We start from the raw sequence: 21,475 nt of genomic DNA on the forward strand, positions 1-21,475 counted from the left end.
AAAAAAAAAAAAAAAAAATTAATGAAATTTGTCCATAACTCATAACCATAGTTTTATATCATCATAAGTTCGATACCTATATATATATATATATATATATAATCATCATCATCAGAAGTTGAGTAGTATGAATAAAGATATGAATTAGGTAGGTTATATCATAAATATGTGATGTGTAATTTTAGGTACTACGATGGATAATGATATGGTGACTATTAAGGCGAGGGAGATACCACAAAGTGACATTTTTAGATATTTGGGATCTATTAAAAATAAAGAAAGCGATATAAAGGATCGATGATGTGTCATATAGAATTAAAGTGGAATGGACAATGTGGATATGTGTGCTCTGTGTTTTGTGCGACTAGATATGATGGATGGGATGGAATGTTGGGTTGTTAAGAAATGGTATATTAATAAACAATGTATAACAAAGATGAGAATGTTAAGATGGATGTACGGGAACTACGAAGGATAAGGTAAGGGATTGTCACATTAGAGCAGATTTGAGAGTTGCCCCAACAAATGATAAGCTTCAGGCTGAAAGTCATTTGAGATAATGTGGCCATGTTCAATGGAGGTAGTCAAATGTTCCAATAAGGAGCAGTATTCTAATCTAAATCAAAAGATCCAAGAGTGAGGGGCAAGCTAAAAAATGATCATATGATAGGTTGTGAGACATGCATAGTTTAGGCCATATCCCAAGTATGACCTTGAATAGAACGGATTGGAGGGCTAGGATCCAAGTAGCGGACCCCATATAATGGTGTACTATTTCGCTATTATTTTTTTCATCCGTTGTTTCTTCTCACTTTTACTTTTCCCTTTAATTGTCCTTGTTTGAATCCATGTAGCCAACCTTATTAATTTGGGATAAGGCTTTGTTATTTTTATTGTATATTAGAAATTTAATCTTCTTATATTGTCACCAAACCAGGGATACAACCATTTGTAACATTGCACCATGTTGATTTACCTCAAGAATTAGAAGATCGTTATGGCTCATGGTTGAGTGCAGAAATACAGTTAAGTACTTCTCTATGCTTTATTAATTATTGGGAAAGAGAACCTTGTCTGCTTGCACAACCACTGTGCCAACATGGAAGCCAATAAAGGGTGTACAGAGACATGTTGGTGGGGCCAACATGGTATTTACGCGTCTACCGGTGTCTAGGCATAGACACACACAAGTGGGCATGTTTTTTTCTCCTCATTTATAAATGAAAAAAAAAAAAAAAATGCCAGTCTAACATAGGAAGTGCCTAGACACAGCAGGCGTGAAATAACACTACCCCCACCCTAGTGTGCACTAAAAATTCTCCCGCCTGTGCTCACATTGGCCTGTGTGTCTAGCATTTCCTGTGCCAATGAACCGACAAGGTTCTATAGTCCTTTATTTATTTATTTTAGATCCTGTTCCCTGTGCCCTCTCATAAGGTCTCAGGAAATGATCCTCTACTCCCTGTGTGCTCTGATGAATACTTATGTGCACTTCCCGATTAGAGGACTAGGAAACACGACCAATTACCGTTCTTTCTCCCTTAAAGAAAAATTATATGGAACTGTGGACTGTATCTGAAACAATTTACGTATTTAGATTATCTGCTAACTTCATCAATCCCATTAATTTTTTACACAGGCAAGATTTTGGATACTTTGCGGAAGTATGTTTCAAAGCTTTTGGTGATAGAGTGAAATATTGGGCAACAATGAATGAGCCAAACCTCGTGGTAAAACTTGGGTATATCACTGGTGATCTCCCACCCAATCATTGCACCAAACCTTCCAAAAATGGTTGTCAATATGGGAACCCAGCACGCGAACCCTATGTTGCTGCACACAACATGATATTATCACATGCCATTGCTGTAGATATCTATAGGAGAAAATATCAGGTAAAATCTAATGTCCTTCATGTCGTTAATTAATTAGCTACCATATGGAATGTTTTTACATATTAAAAAATGAAATATAGGGATGTCAATCATGAGCCCGCACTGGTAAGCCCGATCGAGCCCTACTCGTTTAAGGTCCGACTTAAACCGGCCTGTTTAATAAACGTGTCAGGCTTCAGCCCTGCCTGTTTATTAAACAGGCATTCACGGTGCAGGCCACTAGCCTGTTGGGCACCCAACTGACCCGACTCACTTAAGAAGCCCGTTAGAACCGACTCATTTAGCCCAACCGACCCGACCCCCTTAAAAAATGCCTAAATACCAATTTCACCACTAATACTACAAAATATGAGTAAATAATATATAGGACTAAAATCTCCACATTCTAAATGGGACATTCAATTGTTAAAAAAAGTGTAATTCTTGGAACTTAGATTACATTTTAAAGATATGATTCCCTTGGATCTTGTTAAATGGGACACTCAACTATTATCAATTGTTCAATTGTTAAAGACATGATTCCCTTGGTTCCGGAATTGTGAATGTTATCCTCTAGTAATTTTAAAGCCAATAGTTTAATCCCTTTAAAAAAGGATTTTAGGGTAGGCACGTTTAGAGCCTGACACCGACCGGCCCGATTACAAACTGTATCATACCCCCCAAATCTAGGCCCGTTTAAGTAAACAGGCGTTTACGGTGCAAGGATTTCACACCGGTAGGCCCAGTTAGGCCCGACCAAGACCGACCCAACCCGACCAATTGACACCCTGGGTTTCGGGATCAAGACAAACATCGAATATCCCAATGCCTCTGATTCAGATTATGCTAAGAATAGATACATTGTATCTTATTGGGGTCTTCAAATTTGGTCACATTTAGTAGCGTTTTGTCTATATACATTTGCCCTTCCAGGCCTTGCAATAGTAGAAACCTCATGCACTACTGGGTTATTCTTTTTCTTTCTTTCTGTTTTTTTCCCCTTAGGGATAAACTTCTATAGTATTCTCTCATTTAATAAATTCCTATTCATATATAAATGGAAGAAAGAATCCTACCGGCCTTACGTTTCCTACACCAAGACATGTACATCTGGGTGTGAAAAGACCCAGCTAACTGCCTCCGTGCACCCTGGATGTTTTCACGTCCAATTGTGTCTGAACTTAGGGGGTGCGAACGGGCAAAGGTTCTTTTCCCCTAAAAGAAATCCTAGGGGAGAAAGATGCCCGCTTGCATGGCTCTACGCCAAGACACATGAGGCGGGCTGTCGGGGAAGGGCATCTTTTCGCAGTCTGCCCCATGTATCTGGGCGAACATGATTTAAAGAGGTCATGTAAGAATGAATTTCTATGCATGTAGAACTTTTCTTGGAATATGATGCAAGCATATTTGGTATTTTTTTTTTTTTTCCCCTCAACTTTGAAAAGGTTAAGCAAGGAGGTATGATTGGGATCGTTCTACATGCAACGTGGTATGAACCACTTAGAGATACTCCAGCAGATCGCTCAGCAGCTGAACGGGCTATTGATTTCTTCCATGCATGGTAATCAATTTCTAAACTCATGTATATGTAAGATAGATGTACTTAATTACAATTTGAAAAAAAAAACAAACAAAAGGGTGGGGGGGGGGACTATAAATGGTACAAATAGAATAATTACATATAGGACATGTAAGTGATTCCCACCCCCCCTCCCTCAATCCACTCCAAGTGATGCAAATGCTCTCAATAAATGTTTTAGGATACATTGCCCTTCACATGTCTCATTTTCATAATTCATAGATTGGAATTGGGTTAAATAGAGTTCTCCTTACCAAGGAATTAACAGAATTGTTAATCACCCTTAAAGTTGGAACCTAATATTAATTGCTTTGTTTTTATCCCTAAAGTTATGTATGTTATCATTAATTATTTTTATGGACTTTTTATATGTTGTATGTTTGCAGGATTTTGGATCCCATAATGTTTGGTGATTATCCTACTGAAATGCATGAATATTTGGGTCCACTGTTACCAACATTTTCTTTACAAGAGAAGGAGAAGTTAATGAACAAATTAGACTTTATTGGAGTAAATCATTATACAACTCTGTACGCACAAGATTGTTTATACTCTCAATGCAACTCGGTGACTTCACAAGTGGACGCATTTGTGAACCCTACAGGAGTAAGAGATGGTCGTCCTATAGGAGATCTGGTAAGTGAAGATTAGTAGTAGATCTGTACTTTGTTCGAAGAAAGTAAGTTGTAAAATGAATGAATGAATTTTAAAAAATAGCTAGAAAATTTTAGTAGTTATATCTAATAGTTGAAATATGTTTTCTGTGGGGGATCACTGCAATTGTCACCACAGTCTGTCTCTTTACTTCTCCATATGAAATGACCTGTATGAAAATACGAGAAAGACAGACTATGGGAGACAATGGTGGAGACTGTGTTCATCCACAAAAAAACATTCGCTAGTTTAACCTATTTAAGCTCAACAAGTTTTAAATCCCAAAACTCAGACGCTTTTTGTTTTCAGATGGGGGCGAGGGATGGGGAGAGGTGCTAGAACAATATAGGGTTTTGGGCATGATATTTTTTTGTACTAGTTTTATGATTTGACCAGTCATACTAGTCCATAATACCTTACAAAAAATCATAGTAGCCCATGGTACCTTAAATAAATTAATTAATTAAAAAAAAGACAAAGAAGCCAGATTTATTTTTGGTTTTTAGTGCATGCATATTTGACTGAAAAGTATTTTTGTGGCATATTTTCTACCAATAAAAAGTGTATAATTTTCTAGTTGTCATTTTGATTACTCCTTAATGAACCTTTAGCTAATGCATTTTTAGATTTTTTTTTTTTCTTGCTCTTGGGGTATGTTGTATATTTTCTTCTCTTTGGTAATGATAATGATAATGATAATGATAATGATAATAATAATAATAATAATAATAATAATAATAATAATAATAATAAAAATAATAATAATAATAATAATGCATGTTTCCTTTTTCAGATGGCAATGCCAGACTTCTATGTGGTTCCTTACGGTATGGAGAAGATGGTCATGTACTTCAAAGAAAGATATAACAACACTCCAATTTTCATCACTGAAAATGGTATGACTTCAAATGATTAGTTATATGTTTATTATATTCATATACATCTTTGTGATGGATGCTTTGTCATTCAATTGTTCCTAGCCTATGCTGATGGGAAACACTGGTATTGGATCACTTTCCGTGCAGATAACCACACCACCCTATCTCACACCATCCATGGGTTGTGGGTGCCACCTTTGACATGTGAGATGAGATGGAATGGTTAGTTACAAGGGAAAAAGAGGTCATTTCACGAAAAGGAGAGAGACGGACACTAGGGTCTTGGTTCTAGGAAAAAAAAAACATTATCCCTAATTTTTATGCCTAATATTAGACAATTTATATTGGCATAAATCATGAAATCAGTCCCAATTTGCCTTCTTTTTTCTGGTGAAATAAAGTCCAAATTTCAGAATATATGCATTGTTGCACATATACTTGTAACCTAATAATATACCTTGTTTGTAGGATATTGTGATGCAAGCAATCCCAATGCTCCTGAGGAAGACTTTCTCAATGACATAAAGAGAGTAGAATATCTAAGAAGCTATATGGCTTCCCTAACTATGGCTATGAGGTATGTTATATTTTTTTGTCTCCCAAGTTACATTTTTGCCTCCATTAAACACCCCAGTTCTGAACAAGGAACTGGTTTAAGTAAGAATGAACACCAAATAGCAATGTTTGTCCACACACAACTTGAATCCATCTAAATTTTAAACTTTGTTTGCTATTTCTCAACCTGTAACCTAGAAAGATCCTTGTCCTTGTCAATTTGATGTTTGAACCAAACATATGAAAAGTACAGTTTAAATAGGTTGTTGTTTCCTTAAAATAACCATGTGGGTTCAGTCATATGTTCGAATTAGCAAACTAACCCATATACCCTTATGAAAAAGTATTGTCAAAAGTGAGTAGTGTTTTTATTTCTCTCTATTCCTCATGACATACACTTAACTTTGCAGAAATGGTGCTGATGTGAGGGGCTACTTCATATGGTCTTTATTTGACAACTTTGAATGGACGAATGGATATTCTTTACGATTTGGGATTCATTATGTAGACTACAAGACATTGGAGAGAACACCAAAATTATCTGCAAAATGGTACAAAGAATTTCTTGACGGAGGGAATACAATGAAACAGACCAGCAGTGGCATTAAAATACGACGACTTCTATTATCATAGCCCGATGCAATTTATTGTGTATATATAATTCTTATTGCTAGAGGTGGGATTCACAAGTGAGATCTAAATATAGATTTTTATAAAGTTTTTTTTTTTTTGGATTATTTCTCTGCTGATGGTAATACCAAAGGTAGAGTTATAGCTCAATGGTGTTTCTCACTCATTGATTTGTGTTCTTTCTTATCTTAATAATATTCATTTGCTGAGTTAAAGCAAAAAAATTGTTAGAGGTGTACTAATTCTATTTGACTACTAAAATTACATTACGTCTATAGTGATCTGTATTTGTTGGACCAAAATATGTCCAACACTAAGCCTCCATATCAGAGTCAAACAAGAACAAGGTTGTAACGGGATAGATGACATCATGGACCATTGAGAGGTATTAAAAAAATCATAAGAAGATACATTTACATAGTCTAAAAATTTAATAACAAAGGCTCCATCAATGTTTTCTTGGGATGGATTGGCTTATCTTCACCATATAGAAAGAACATCTAGCCCTTATAGGGAGAGGAAAATAATTTGGTTGGTTGGGTGGGTGCGGTGGGGGTGGGGGTGGGGGTGGGGTGGGGAGAAGAGGGATGTGGAGTGGAGTGGAGGTGAGAGAGAACCCCGAACACAAGGAAATAGAACAACGCAAATCAAAGAGATGATCTCGATATCGGTCGGAGATCTATAAATAAGTTCCAAGAGGACACAATATGATGATTCGGCTCTGAGGAGAGGAATGACCTAATAGTAACATTGGACTTCGAAAATGATGGATTCCAAAATGATGTAGAGATGCCTGTCCAAAGCCTGATATTGTGCTCTTTCTAAAGAATATGGATGATCTAGTAGAGGATAAAGGCAAGCTCAGGTATTTGATAGAAAGTTTCTCATGAGTGAATCCCGATGAGTTCAGAAAGGTCATAGTATTCAACAACTGCCTTACGCAATTGGTGAACTATGGTGCATAAAAAGCCCATATTAACCAGGAGGTCTCAAGACCCTGGATGTTATCTACTTCCCCAATCTACCCATAAAAAAGAAAAATAAAAGCATAGGATCGTAGTATTTTAAAATCACAATTTATAAAATCAATTCAATCAATCTGTTTCAACCGATCCGATCCATATTCAACCAGAAGAATTATAGACTTTAAAATATAATTTCTTTTGGTTTACCAAAAATATATATTTATATATATATAATTTCTATTGGTAAGTTCTTAAAATATAAATATGGGCCTTAATGGAAAGATAAAGTCCAGCCCATATTAGTAGTACCCACTACCCACTACCCATCATTATTTATCTTTTTATTTTTTATTTTTTTTTACTGAATCATTTATCTTCCTTTCAATCTTACCGCATGTGACCTATTTTAATGAAATATAAATGATGCTATTATAAATAAAAGGTACATGAAGGCATGGAAGAACTAGCCAAAACCCATTTCTTCAATTATGTATACTTTAATAATAAATTGATCAGTGGGTCCAATCGGTTAGTTTTGGATTTGGGTTGGGTAGTTCAGACATTAAATAAACAAACGATTATTTAAAAAAAGCAATAAATAAAAACACCTAATGCTTCAGTCTTCTCTGAGAAAGATCACAAAAATGTTTTTCCTTCTATTAATCATGTACATAAAGAAGGAAAGTTTCCTGTGGGAAAGAGTGATTTAGCGCATGAAGGAGTATTTACACGGATATCATTTTCTATTTCATGGGAGGCGGGCCAATCATTTTGCCCCTTCCACTCCATTTGTCGGAACACAAGGCCACGGCACTCCCACATTAACATTTTTAAGAAAGTTTTCTTCACTTCCTCTTTTACCTTTATTATTTATGCTAACAAATAAATATAACTTAAGAAACCCCCCCCCCTTCTTTTCAAAGGAATTTTGAACTAAGAAAAGGATCTCTTCACGTTAATTATGAATCCCTTGTTTGAACTAGGAAAAGGATCTCTTCACAGTAGTTGTCTTAGGAAACATTAATCCTTGTTCCCAAATCCAAAACAGAGCCCACAACCAATATTAACATTCATCATCCATGGATTCAAAGCAATAAAAGTAAAATTAAAAATTCAAGAACCATGTCATTTCAACGATTCAAAACATGTTTCATACTAATTGTTAGAATCATTCATGAGATCACTATGTTGAATCATTGAATAGCATACAAAAACAAGAGATTGGAACATAATTTCGTACCTGGATCTATAGTCTTATTTGAACATCTTCTTGAATCTCCTTCTCTCCTTCTTGTCGATCTTATCGGTCTTATCTACTCCTTTCTCTATACAATCTCTAGGATTAGCAGCTAATAAGCATAAATAATGAATCCACACATAATAAAACAGGCTTTACACTTTTAGATTGAATTAATTGAAGCTTCGACCCACGAAGGAGGTCACCTCCTATATATGGTTTTATCCAACCAAGCTCATTAGCCAACATCTATCCACTAATTTTTTTTTTTTCTTTTTTTCTTGTTATAGTAAAACATTTATCCACTAATTCATATACAATACTGAATGCTAGTACATATATGATGAATACATTACTCTTCGGGCATTAATTTTCAACTCAATGTTGATATTCAAAGAAAATTACTTCAAGTGAAGAAGCCTCAGTCTTAATTAGCAGCCTCCTTGCAATAAATCAGCTGAGGATCTTCCCTTGAATCAAGAACAACGTAGATTAGAGAAAATGACTGATCATAGAGCTCTTACAGTGGTGAGGCCACATATCTGATCTCTCCAAAAATTGGGAATAAAATGTAATCAAAGATTTATATTTTACAAGTATGGTTGTGCCAAAGTTTTGTAGGTGCTATATAACAATTTTCTCGCACCAAAAAAAAAAAGAGTGAGAGAGAGAGGGATGCAGTGAGTGGCACCTTGATCAACACCAGACCTTCAGACAGTAATCATCTTCTCTTGTTTGGAGTTATTGACAAACAATTGAAAGGAACAAAACCAAATCACTCATTGATATCTCCCTTATTTCCTCATAGCAATGTCTTCTAAGATGAGCAGCAAAGCAAGAGAGCTTAAGGGATAAACCTTATGTGAAGGTTCCAGTTTAGGTCAGGTGTGAAGCCATGGCTAAGCAAAGGAAAGGTTGCAAAGCATTAATTCTGCTAAAATTTGTGAAATCTAGAAAATATGGGAGAATCATGCATAGAGAAAGTGAATATACGGATCAAGAGCTTTCAAACCACACGGATTGCCCTTGTTTTCAGATTTGTATGGAATCATAGTTTTGGAAGAATTTGCCAATTTGTATTTTGTAAAGGATAGTAAAGTTGCATGAAAGTAGCCATTGCAATGGTTTCTGGTCACCAACTACAATTAAAATGAAAGTTGTGGGCCCGAAAATATTCCTCATGAGTCACGCATGCAATGCTCATGCCAGTTCTGATTAATTATGTCGGCTGTATTTTGAGCGTGAGGGTGTCAATTTGGAATCGAAATCGATCATTAAAAATTGTATCAAATCGAAAAACAATTTTCATATCTAGAAAAAGAATCTTTCTTGCTTATTCTCGAACTAAACTCAGAATGTAATATGTATGATAATCATATATTATGTATCTCAGTATCTAGATTCGGATAGTTAATTTAATCGGCAATAGTTGAAGACAATTGCATTAGTGATTATTAATTTAATAAGAATATATATATATATATATATGTATACTTATTATATATAATGTATCTCATATGTTATATATGTATCTCTATATCGAAAAGGTGTTTCCTCCTATTTAATTTCACGCTTATCTTCTTTCATCTCTATCGAAGAGTCATTATTTGGGCCAATCAGAAATAATTCTTATAATCTTCTGCAATTCAATATAGATAGTATATACTATATAATACCATGCCTTCTTCGCACCAATTTTTACTATCCGGTTGGAATAGTCGAATGATCGATTTCATTTTTCCTATCCTTACCCTTCTGAATGAAGCCGAAGGGGTGTCTCATCATGATTTGGGTTGCATTCTTATCCTTAACTTAATTTTGATTACTTATCTTATTCTTTCCTTAGGGTCGACTAAAACCAAATAAGTAACTGTTGATGAAATCGAATATAAATTGTACCAAATCAAATCGGTTCGGTATGGTTTTGATAATGGAAATGCATTCATTTTTTCAATACAATATGGTTTTGGTTTCTCTCCTTTTTGTCTCATGCACCAAATCGAAACTGTATCATGACACTCTTTGCTAAGAATAGAATATGATACTATACGAAGAGTTAGAATAAGGTGGATGAAAATGAGGGGTGCATCCTAAGTGTTGTGTGATCGATCTTATCCCTTTAAAATTCAAAGAAAAATTTTATTCAATGATTATACGACTAAAAATAACACATGGGTTGGGTTGAATGTTGAGTAGTAACGAAAAAAATATATAAACAAACTTAATGTGTCACAAATGAGAATGTTGCGATGGATGAGGGGTAAAATTAGAAAAAAAAAAATAAAGAATGAACAAATTAGAGCAAACCTGGGAGTTACCCCTATTCATGATAAATTGCAAGAAATTTATTTCAAATGTTGTGGTATGGACATGTGCAATAGATCAAGACCTTTGAATGCTCCAACACAGAGATATGATTTATTGCAAATTGAAAGAGTTAAAACAGCTAGAGTTAAGCCTAAAATAACAATAGAAGTGGTGAGGAATAGCATATATAGCTTAGGCTTGTTCATCAATTGGAGTTGTATCTCGTTCCGGATAAGTCTAATGCTGCCTATTTTAATATCCGTTTACAACAAATTCTTTCCTTAATAGATATATTTTTTAATTTTGGTAGGCCAAAGTTGAGTGATTTTAAAAGAAAGGAATATATGTCACGTAAAACACGTCCTCTCTCTCTCTCTCTCTCTCTCTCTCTCTCTCTCTCATATTTCCTTATTCGATCCCTTGATAAATACATTAGATAAGGAGGAAATTTTACAGCTAAGTAAACCCTAAGGTCTGCTCCACTCACATGTTGAGTTTCAATTCGAAAGGAGTTTAGCAAGTGACAAAATAGGGACCATTATACCCTTATACTATACCAATAGATTGACATCAGTACTAGGGATCAGTCTCAGGCAATACCAATCCGATGGTAAGATTGTGTAAACAATTAGTAAATTTTAAGTTTAGATGGTAACTATTTTTAGACTTCTAGTTGTAACTCAATTAGATGTTGTTTTTGGATTTTTCAGCTTGATGGAGTATAATTTTGGAAATATTTTTCATCAAGGGATAAAGTTGAAAAGTTGTTCGAACCAAAGATTAAACCAAGTAAGAAAGATCTCAGAGGTGCTGAGGGAGCTAGAGAGGTGTAGAAGGGAAAATGAGTAGGAGATGATTAATTCATGCTAGGGGTGCACATTTGGCTCTGAGGGCCCGAACTTGTCCTAGTTCGCCCTAAGCCTAAATAGAGCCTGGGCTAAGATTTCTAACCTTGAGGACGGGTTGATGTTGAAAAACACTAACCCTTGGTTAGGGTTAGGCCGAGGCTAAGTTGTGAGGCCTAGGTTCGGCCTAACCTAATCCAACCCAACCTTGACTTTAACCCTGGTTATATAATATGATTTATAATGTATATGACTGGCCTTGCACAAAAATAATTATAATGTATACAACATGCTTAATATATATATATATATATATATTTCTTCTGATTTTTGTTGTACATATTGTTATAATATATATATATATATATATATAATATATTGCCCGTGATATTATATGTTGGATCAAAATAGATTTTGTTAGGATTAAAGTAGATTTTTTTTCTCAACTGGCTTCGCCCAATTAAGGGGATGCAGAGTTGGGCTAGCTTTTTAAAAACCCAGCGCAACCTGGCCCATGTGCACTACTAATAATCCATGCTATACAATACACCATAACATGGGCTGGACTCTTTCAGAAGGTAAGCCCACTGAAATCTTCAACAACCAGTACATGGAACTGGTAAATTAGGACTCATGGCCCAAGCTATGAGGGGAGCTAATTAATCACCCATACTTGAAATGGTATGATATTACATTATTACCAAATAAGATATAAAGAAGCTCCATCAAATCCTAGATCAAAGAAGCTCAACTTGCTACTGCAATACACTAGGGGATTCAATTCCTTCAAACTATGTGTCATGGATGAATGTGCAATTGTATAATGGACTTAAAGAACGTTCAAATGGAGACACTGTCGTGCTTTGATGAACCTATTAATTGAAGGCTTAAGGCTAATCTTTATTACAATTAAGCTCCTAGAGTGTAATGAATATTAGGGATAATGTTGGATTTCTGTAAACTCTTTGCAGTTGGACCCATATTTCACGTCTACAAAAATAAAATAAAATAAAAAAAAGAAAAAAGATGGTACTTTCACCAAGAAAAAAAAAATAATGATGGTATTAAATACTAATGCTTTAGTTCTTATTAATTTTTTTAACAAAAGAAACTGGGCTTCTCTCTGGGAGAGGGTTCTTTGAACCAATGGGGGTGGGGGGGAGTGTAAGGGGAGCGCAAAATATGGTTAATCGATAGGGGGGCGGAGATGAGAGATATTAAAGATAGAGAGCATTGAGCTGATGGCTTAGAGAGACTTCCTTTTCTCATTTGACATGTATCATTTATATTAATGCAAATTATGTCTCAAGGAAAAGACACTCTAATAACATGCGGCATAGGAAACATCTACACACATTTGATTTTTTCTTTTTGTTATTATTCTCTCAAATCCATAAAATAAATAAAATATACTTGTTAAGTGGATGTATCCTATGCCTCATGTTCAAAGAACCCTTCCCATGTTTAAATATAAGGACATTCTTGATTGACATTGCTTTGTCCATTTTCTCAATTGAAAAGAAAACATGTCATCTACAGTCTAAGTTGGTCAGTAGTCATGCTAAATTCAGTGATTTTAGCCTTTCTCTTTTCTTCATTGAACCCTCTTCTTCCCCACCACCCCTCTCCAAAATATATATATATATATATATATTATAGAAAAAGCCATTATACAGCTGCCTTGCCTCACACATGGTCAACGAGGTCAACTCTTTCTTCAAAAAATATTTTCCTTTGTGAGACTTTAATAGATTGGGGAAGCCACGAGAAAATTTCAATTTCAACCAGATTATTCAATATATTGGATGAAATGAATCTATATAAGGATGTGTATAAAATCCCATGTTGAGTAAAATTTGGAGATTTGATCGTTTGGAGAGCAAGTGTTGAATAATGGTATCAACATTTATTGAGTTGTAGAAAAGAATAGACAATTTCCTATGAGAGAGAGAGAAAAAGAGGGAAGGGGGGGATGTTGGGGAAGAAAGTTCCAACTTCCCAAGTACCATTATCCAATATTAAGTGCCAAACAGGGATAAAGATGACATGGGATAGTTGGGAATTAAATATATTTGGAATTTAATTGAGTGGAGTTTTTACCTTATTAGATGGAATGTTAAGGGTCAAATAGTTGAAGATGTTTCCTTGATTTTTGAATTTCAGTGGGCCAAAGTTGAGTGATTTTGATTTTTGCCAACTACCAAAGAAATACCAAAGAAAGGGACCAATGACAATTAACACTTGGTTTATTTCATTTTCATTTGGTAGGTGATAAATTCTCTCTCTCTCTCCCTCTCTCTGAAACTTCAAACCTTATCCGATCCCTGACCTTTAGAGCTTTGTTTACTTAATTTAAAATGTAATTGTTCGGCTAGATATGATGAGCAGAATTTGAGGATGAGTTTTTAGCTCAGCGATTGGCTGCTAGATAGTTGAACTTTAGTGTAATTGTAGGAAAGATCTCTCATTCAACCTTTGTACTTTTATGTTTTTGAAAATTAAAATAATAGTAATTATTATAGTATTACAGTAAGTGTGACTCAATAGACTCCCTTACTATAAGTCTCTTTGCATCTTCAATGGTTTGTTGATTATGTACGTAACCTTGAGGTTGACGGTTCAAGACTTGTATCAGATGAAGGGTGAAAATAATAAACTCCCTTATTGACCCTTTGTGGATCTCTATGGGGCCTTTTCTGTAGAAACACAACTCTAAACCAATGCAGAAGATAATGGAAAAATAAGAACGAACAATGCATACAGGTTTTCAAGGTTCGGTAAGATTGCCTACGTCTTTGATGAGATGAGATCCTACTTAACTATCAATGGAGAATATGGTTACAACGCTTGTCCTCACATCTCTTAATATTGTTTGCATTACAGAGGAAAAAAAAAAAAAAAAACCTCGCTATAAATATATAGCAAAAAACCCTAATCCAGAAAGTACAAAACTACCTTCAAATAAAAATTTTGAACTGGGGGCAGAGACCTCCTACACTCATTGTGACCCCACGACCCGTTAACTAGCTAGTAGGACTACCGTTCTGCATGTCGAGGCACCTGCACCAGTATCCGTAGATTAAACTGTGACAGAATGTAAGACATTATAGACCAACACCTTTCGTGGGTTAATTATCCTGAGAGAGTGATGGAAAAGCAAAAAACGAAAGAAGTGTAGAACACTACATATGTTTATGCCTACTGTCACATACTACACAAAGACCTAAATTTCCAACTCTCTAAGAACTTCCCTGGGGCATTCTATTGAGCAGGTACCAAATACTCAACAATGCAAAGACTACTGGTGGTTGCAACTTCCTTTTGGAAATCCATCCCTCCTGTACCGAATTTTTGTTATAGGGAAGCCCCTCTTGCTGTGGCTGCCAATCGCAGTAGAATGCTGACCCAAGTTTTTAGGGACTGATTACATATTTGATTCTTTCATATCAGATGTGTGACATCCAGTAATTCCCCTCCCCACCTCTCTTTTTCCCTTCCCTTTTTCCTTGGCCGCCCTCTCCCCTCGAAACTGGGATACGAGATACGACCCCTGGCCGCCCTCTTGGGTTGCGATCCTAATGGCCCATTAGCCGACAGCAAATGACAAAATAGTATATATTTTTTTTTATTTTGTTCCGTGAAGAGATTGCTCTATGTGATGGTGACTTATAAGTGACGTGGGCTTGATGTTATCAAAATATATTAAATTAATAATTTAAGGGCAGTAAAGCAAACCAGAGGCGAAGGACAAAGCAAAAGAAGAAGAGGAATAAAGAGGTCAAGAAGGCCTACCCAAAAAAAAAAAAAAAGTCAAGAAGGAGAAATAATTACAGGTATGGGACCTATGGGACGGCTGTGATTTTTGGGAGAAAACAAAAATGAGAGAGAGAGGGTCAGCACCTCAATCCAACTCATGGGACCCACATTCCGATGTAATTAGAAACTCATGGCCCCCTCACAATTCCAAATGGCAAAGAGAGAGTTTCTTGGCTTTTAGACTTGGAATTCACATTCCATATTTCCCATTTTCCAAATGAGAAAGGTTCAATAGTTAATACAAACTGTTACCTTTCTATATTTTTCATCCCTGAAAACGACCTGCGAGCGACCATACCTTCGCAAAGCTGGTTAGGGTTACGTAGTTTAAAAGCTTAAGTCATTAGATAGGGATTATCTATATCATAGTTTAAGGATACAAACTTAATTGAAAATTTGAATTTGATTTGTGTTGTGTTTATTTAGGAATATTTGTATTCAATCAAAGCGTCTGTGGATCTAAATTCAATTATCCGAAAAATAATTATTGGATGATAATAAAAACCAAGTAATTAATAATCTTGATGCTCTTGAAAATTATCAAGTTCTAAAAAATAAGGAAAAGAATTAAGACAACTAAAAGATATGAATTTAGAGTGAATAGTATCTGCTAGGAGAAAAGAGGTTCAGACTGCAGAAATCAAGGCTATAAATGAATAGTAAAAAATCCTTTAAAACAATAAAAGAATAATATTAAAATTCAAATTCAGTTCACACCTGTATCCATTTAAGGATATCCATATCTGGTCAGAAAATGTCTTAGTACTACTATAGTTTAAAATTGCATCAAGGACATCATAAGGGGGGTGGGGGATCCGGCTCATCTTCAACAACTGATGCTCCAACGAGCATCCAATGATTTTTCCGATGATCAACACATGGACTTCAACAAATCAAACGGCTGAACGACTTCACCTTCTTCACTCTCTCTCTCAATCGGTATTCCTGTGACCTTCTTCACTCTCTCTCTCTCTCTCTCTCTCTCTCTCTCTCTCTCTCTCTTGTAGAAACGCAACCCTGAAACAATGCAGAAGACAACGAAAAAATAAAAACAAACAATGCACACAGGTTTACGAGGTTCGGCTAGATTGCCTACGTCCTCAATGAGATGAGATCCTGCTTCACTATCAATGGACCACCATCCTACCCGTCGAGGCGCCTGCCCCGGTACTCCCTAGATTAAACTGTGTCGAAAAACAAGACATCGAACACCAACATGGACTTCGACAAATCGAACGGCTGAACGACTTCACCTTCTTCACTCTTTCTCTCTCAATCGGTATTCCTGTGACCTTCTTCTTCTTCTTCTTCTTCTCTCTCTCTCTCTCTCTCTCTCTCTTCAAACATCCTAAAACCTAACTAAAACACTCTTTCCCAATTGAACGATAGGACCAATCGGCTGAACGATTGTAGAGGGTGATGAACAATGGATTTGAAACTCGACTAAAACACGATGGATTTGAAACTCAACTGAAACCCTCTTTCCCTCTTCAAACATGCTAAGACCCTAACTTTTGAGGCATTGGAGTTGTTGAGCACTAGCAGATTTCTTGGTTGCTGGTAGAATAACTTGGGATTCTAGAAGATCAACTAATTAAGATTCTATTCGTTGAGCACCAGCAGATTCTAACTAATCATCAGGATTGGATGAGGAAACTAGAAAGACAATGGCTTTTCTCATTTGCAGGAGCTCCAAGACCTGGGTATCCTAAATTAGTTAGAAGTTAGATTATTGAGCAATGCAAGAAATCCAATCTCTATAAGTTAATAGAATGTGGAATTGGGCAAAGTAAGTGCCATTCTCCAAGCATTGTAATGCAAATGTTTCAGAGTTCTCAGTTTTGCCTTCAATCTCAAAGTGATTCATTTAAAAGTCAGTCGTTTAGCCGTTCGATTTGTTGGAGTCCACGTGTTGATCATCGGTAAAATCGTTGGATGCTCGTTGAAGCTTCAGTCATTCAAGACGAACATGATAGCGGGGGGGGGGGTGAGACAGATCAGTTGTCCTGTAACATTATTGGGTGAATTAATCCTCATGTAGCCCATATGATCTCTAACCTATTAGTAGAATCACCAACTAATATGAGATTTTGCTCTCTCTAAAACTTAAAATTACTGAAAGAGCTCTGTACTCCTGGGGGATGCATGGCCAATAGCTTCGGCTATTGGTCCTTCTTCTCCATCCATGTTGGCTTTGCAGCCTTCTAAAGAAGATTCTATGTGGCAAGAATTAAATTATCGGCATCGGTCGTCGTATCGGTCAGCCAAAATTAAGATACGTATCGAAGGGTAACGTATCGTATTGGAGATGCGCTAAGATACGCTAAAGATACATATATAAATGGATTGGAAACACTTTTTTTTTACACTTTTGCATGAAAAAATTATTAAAAAAAGCTATTGATAACATGTTTTATGCATAAACACTAAATTGAGGGTATCGCACTAAGAATTCAAGGTTTCTAGTTATCCCATAAATGTAAAATCCTTATTCTCAACATTGATTTCAACTTTAGTTAGAGAGAAATATGGCTGGCAGCAACTTTGGAACAAAAACCCCTCAAAAATTTGTGTTTTTCTGAAAAATGACCAAACTTGGCCATTATATAACTATAGTGCACCGTATCAATACGTATGTACAGTATCGTTATGTATCGATCGACACATACCGATACGTATCAATACATATCGAAACGTACATTTCACTCGATTTTATTTTTTTCATAAAGTATCGGTGCGTATCGGTGGTGTATCGATGTGTATCGTAGGATACTTATCGATACGAAAGGGTTTTAAAAATTCCATATATCGTATCGGTGTGTATCATATTGGTAAGGGCCAATACGAATAAGTACCTGAGTGCAAGGAGGTGCGGCTACTGTAAGTGAGAAGATAGGAGTTTCTTCTGTCTATGCTTTCAGATATTCTTGCTAGGAGAATAGGGAGTCTTCTATGGAAAAGATGGATGCTATCGATGGAATTCCTTTTCCTTCTTTATTCGCACTGAATGTATGGAAGAATAAAGAGGGTTTTCAACTCAAGTTCATTGATCCAGTCATAGTGGGCGATCAAAAGGTTGCTAATTGTCTTGCTGAAGCTGTTAGAGGACAAATTATCAGATGAAAAAAATGCACTTGTAGGGAATTTCATAGGGAAGAGACCACCTTTTCATTACACTAAGGAGTTTCTTCTCAAGAAGTGGAAGATTTCAAGCAATGTTGAATAAATCTGCTTGAAAGTGGTGTATTCATCTTCAGATTTAACTTGCAAGAGGATAGAGATAAAGTCTTGGAAGGAGGTTCGTGGTATGTTCAGCGTAAGCATCTTGTTCTTCGCTCTTGGAGCAAAAGGTATCTTTGGTACAGATAACTTTAACCTCTATCCCAGTGTGGATTACTTTACCCAATCTTCCCTTTCAATTATGGTCTCCAGAGGCATTAAGTGCTATTGGGAGTGTTATTGAGCATCCAATTTCTTCAGATGTGAGGACCAAGACATTAGAGAGATTATCTTTTGTAAGGTTGTGTGTTGAAGTTAATGCTTCTGAAGAACTACCTTTTGTTGCAGCTATTAAGGATGAAGAAGGACACATTTTTAATCAAGAAATTAGATATGATTGGAAGCCTCCTAGATGTAATGTCTGCAATGTTTTTGGCCATTCAGTGGAACATTGTGGTGGAGCTCCAGTGGTTCAACAAAATTGGAAAACAAAACTAGTTTGGAGAAAGAAGGAAGATGGTGGAGAGCCTACATTGTCGGCTGAGAATGGTGGACCTTCTTTGCATAAGAATAGTGACTTGAGCAAGGAATCTGGCCCTACAATTGTCCAGAGTTCAAATTCAAGTTTGAATTTTGAAAAAAGTGGAGTAGATAAGGAAGGATTCATTAATGGCATATATATTTAAGGGTAAAAAGATTCCAAATAGAGAGGAATCAGTTACCCATGTTAATGCTTTCTCTCTCCTTGAAGGGTTGTCCGAAGAGGTGCCAATTTCAATTTCAAAAGAGTCCTTGGCTGAGGATGAGGAGGATGAGATTTATGAAGAAGAAGTTTTGGAAGGTCAGTATATTGCTAAGGTGGATTCAGGTTTCTACTTAGTTTACTCAAATGTGTTGGCGATTAAGGTGGAGAATATTTTGGTGTGCAATAAGGATATCTCGCTAGCAAATAGGGGGGAGGATTTGGAAGAAGGTGAGTTGAAAATTATTCCATATATTAATGGCGTAAATAATGGGGAATTGATGGGGAGATTTTCAAATGAGGAGGAATTTCCTCATCAAGATACGTTGGTTCCCTCTTTGGAGAAAAATACGGAGTTTGATGGAGAAAAATTAGGGAATAAAGCGCAAGATTTGAATTTGGAGGACAAAGTTAGTATGAATTCAAATTTAAATGAAGAAGTGTCTGAGGTCATGGAATGCACCAAGGGACGAGCTATTATCTCCAATTTGAACCTTATCCAGGATTCTCTTAACACCGAAGGTCGGCTGGAAGATGAGGTGGCAAAGTCAACATACTTTATTAAGCAAAAGAGGGGTCACTCAGCTAAGGAAATCTCTTAGGTTGTGTTTGGTCACATAATTCGTTGGAGTTCTTTTTCTGTTTTGGCATAGATTCAGTAGAGAGTGATTTTGATGAATGCTATTTATTTTTGAGTCATTTTGGAAAACTATTTGGTTACCCATAATTCTGTTATGTATTTCTACTTGAAAACTATCTGGTTGACCTAAATCTGTGAGAATGATTCTGTAGAATGAGTCACTAAAAACTATTTGGTTACTTAATTTGTCAGTTTGATTCTTTGGATTCAATCTAAAAAAACTGTTTGATTATTCTAACTCCATCAATTGGTAGTATTTAAAAATAAGCTATTAAAAAAAAAAGAATACATTTGTACCTAGAGATTTATCTCTCATCTTTCTACCCTATACACATAGGCTTTTAAACCATGTTTTCAATAGAGAAAAGGGTGCATTTTTCTTGTTGGGTTAAAGTATCTCAAGGTGTAATAAAAGCCCCACTCGAATACATTTGTACCTAGAGATTTATCTCTCATCTTTCTACCCTATACCTCTCTTGCATAATAAATAATGGAACCCACATTAACACATACTCTCCCTCTTCCCTGTTCTACCTATTTGAGAAATTTTATTGGAGTTATTGGAGGCATAACATGAATTTGCAATTGTTGGGATAGAAATAAGTACCACCTGCATGAAAGCATTTGCAAGAGGTATAATAGCTGGAAGCCTTACTTGAGAAGATTATTGGAGGGACAAAGGCCCTCTAAAGTCAACTTCCAGATATTTACTAGTAGGTTTCTGACAAATAAGGAAGTTCACTATGTAGAAAGAGGTGGGGACTTTGTTGTTTCACATTTATGCCCGCCATACCAAGATTAGAAAATCTTGATGCACGGGTCAGGCGACTTATTTGAATGCCTCCCCATGTTGAGGATATGAAGATCTTGACTTGAAAATAACAAGTTGCTGAATTAGTCATTTTCATAAAGTTTTACAACTCTTTTGCTTTCATTGTGTTAGATCACCATTATGTTTCTAATAATTTTTTTTTTCTGATAAATCATTAGGGAAACATAATTAGTTGGAGTATTTAGTGGAAGAATATAGATGCACTTTTGTATTACTCCAAAGTCTTTTTAAGCAGTCACACAAGAAAGAGAGCTTCATCTTTAAGGTCTGTGCTAGCAAAGTTTCTCAAGCATTGAGCTATGGACTTCAAAAAATTTAAGAATTTGTCGTTAACAGAACTTGAAATAATTGCTGATTTTGTAAGGTCTAGAGAATGCCATATTAGATGGTTCTCCTGTCTTTTTCAAATGTACATCAGCAAGCATGGCAACGAAACTATACATTTAATCAGAAACATTGAGAGAGAGAGAGAGAGAGAGAGAGAGAGAGAGAGAGAACATGTCATATCATTGACCCAAACAGTAGCACTAGCACCACAAGATCTATCATCAGAAAACAAAAAATGGAAGCCATGTATTTGACAAAACATACACGCTTGCATCCACCCAATCTTCCTTTTTCTATGGGTGAAAGAAAGCTTCCAAGGAGCAAAGAACAAAACACAGTTTCTGAGTACCATCACAAGTGACTTTGTAAACACAG

General features: G+C 35.9%; 1 protein-coding gene across 1 annotated transcript in view; it reads left to right on the plus strand.

The window, feature by feature from the left end:
• LOC122092195 (beta-glucosidase 18-like) overlaps window positions 1-19,903 on the plus strand; it is a 24,109-nt gene extending 4,206 nt beyond the window's left edge. The window contains exons 7-16 of the mRNA XM_042662537.1: window positions 938-1,025; window positions 1,640-1,895; window positions 3,320-3,435; window positions 3,840-4,089; window positions 4,901-5,003; window positions 5,454-5,562; window positions 5,951-6,141; window positions 18,598-18,690; window positions 18,773-19,183; window positions 19,311-19,903. Coding sequence (XP_042518471.1) covers window positions 938-1,025; window positions 1,640-1,895; window positions 3,320-3,435; window positions 3,840-4,089; window positions 4,901-5,003; window positions 5,454-5,562; window positions 5,951-6,141; window positions 18,598-18,690; window positions 18,773-19,183; window positions 19,311-19,903 — 2,210 coding nt within the window. The remainder of the gene's footprint in view (window positions 1-937; window positions 1,026-1,639; window positions 1,896-3,319; window positions 3,436-3,839; window positions 4,090-4,900; window positions 5,004-5,453; window positions 5,563-5,950; window positions 6,142-18,597; window positions 18,691-18,772; window positions 19,184-19,310) is intronic.
• Window positions 19,904-21,475: the final 1,572 nt, after the last annotated feature.

This window comes from Macadamia integrifolia, chromosome 10 (genome assembly GCF_013358625.1).
Source record: "Macadamia integrifolia cultivar HAES 741 chromosome 10, SCU_Mint_v3, whole genome shotgun sequence".
Taxonomy (NCBI): Eukaryota; Viridiplantae; Streptophyta; class Magnoliopsida; order Proteales; family Proteaceae; genus Macadamia; species Macadamia integrifolia.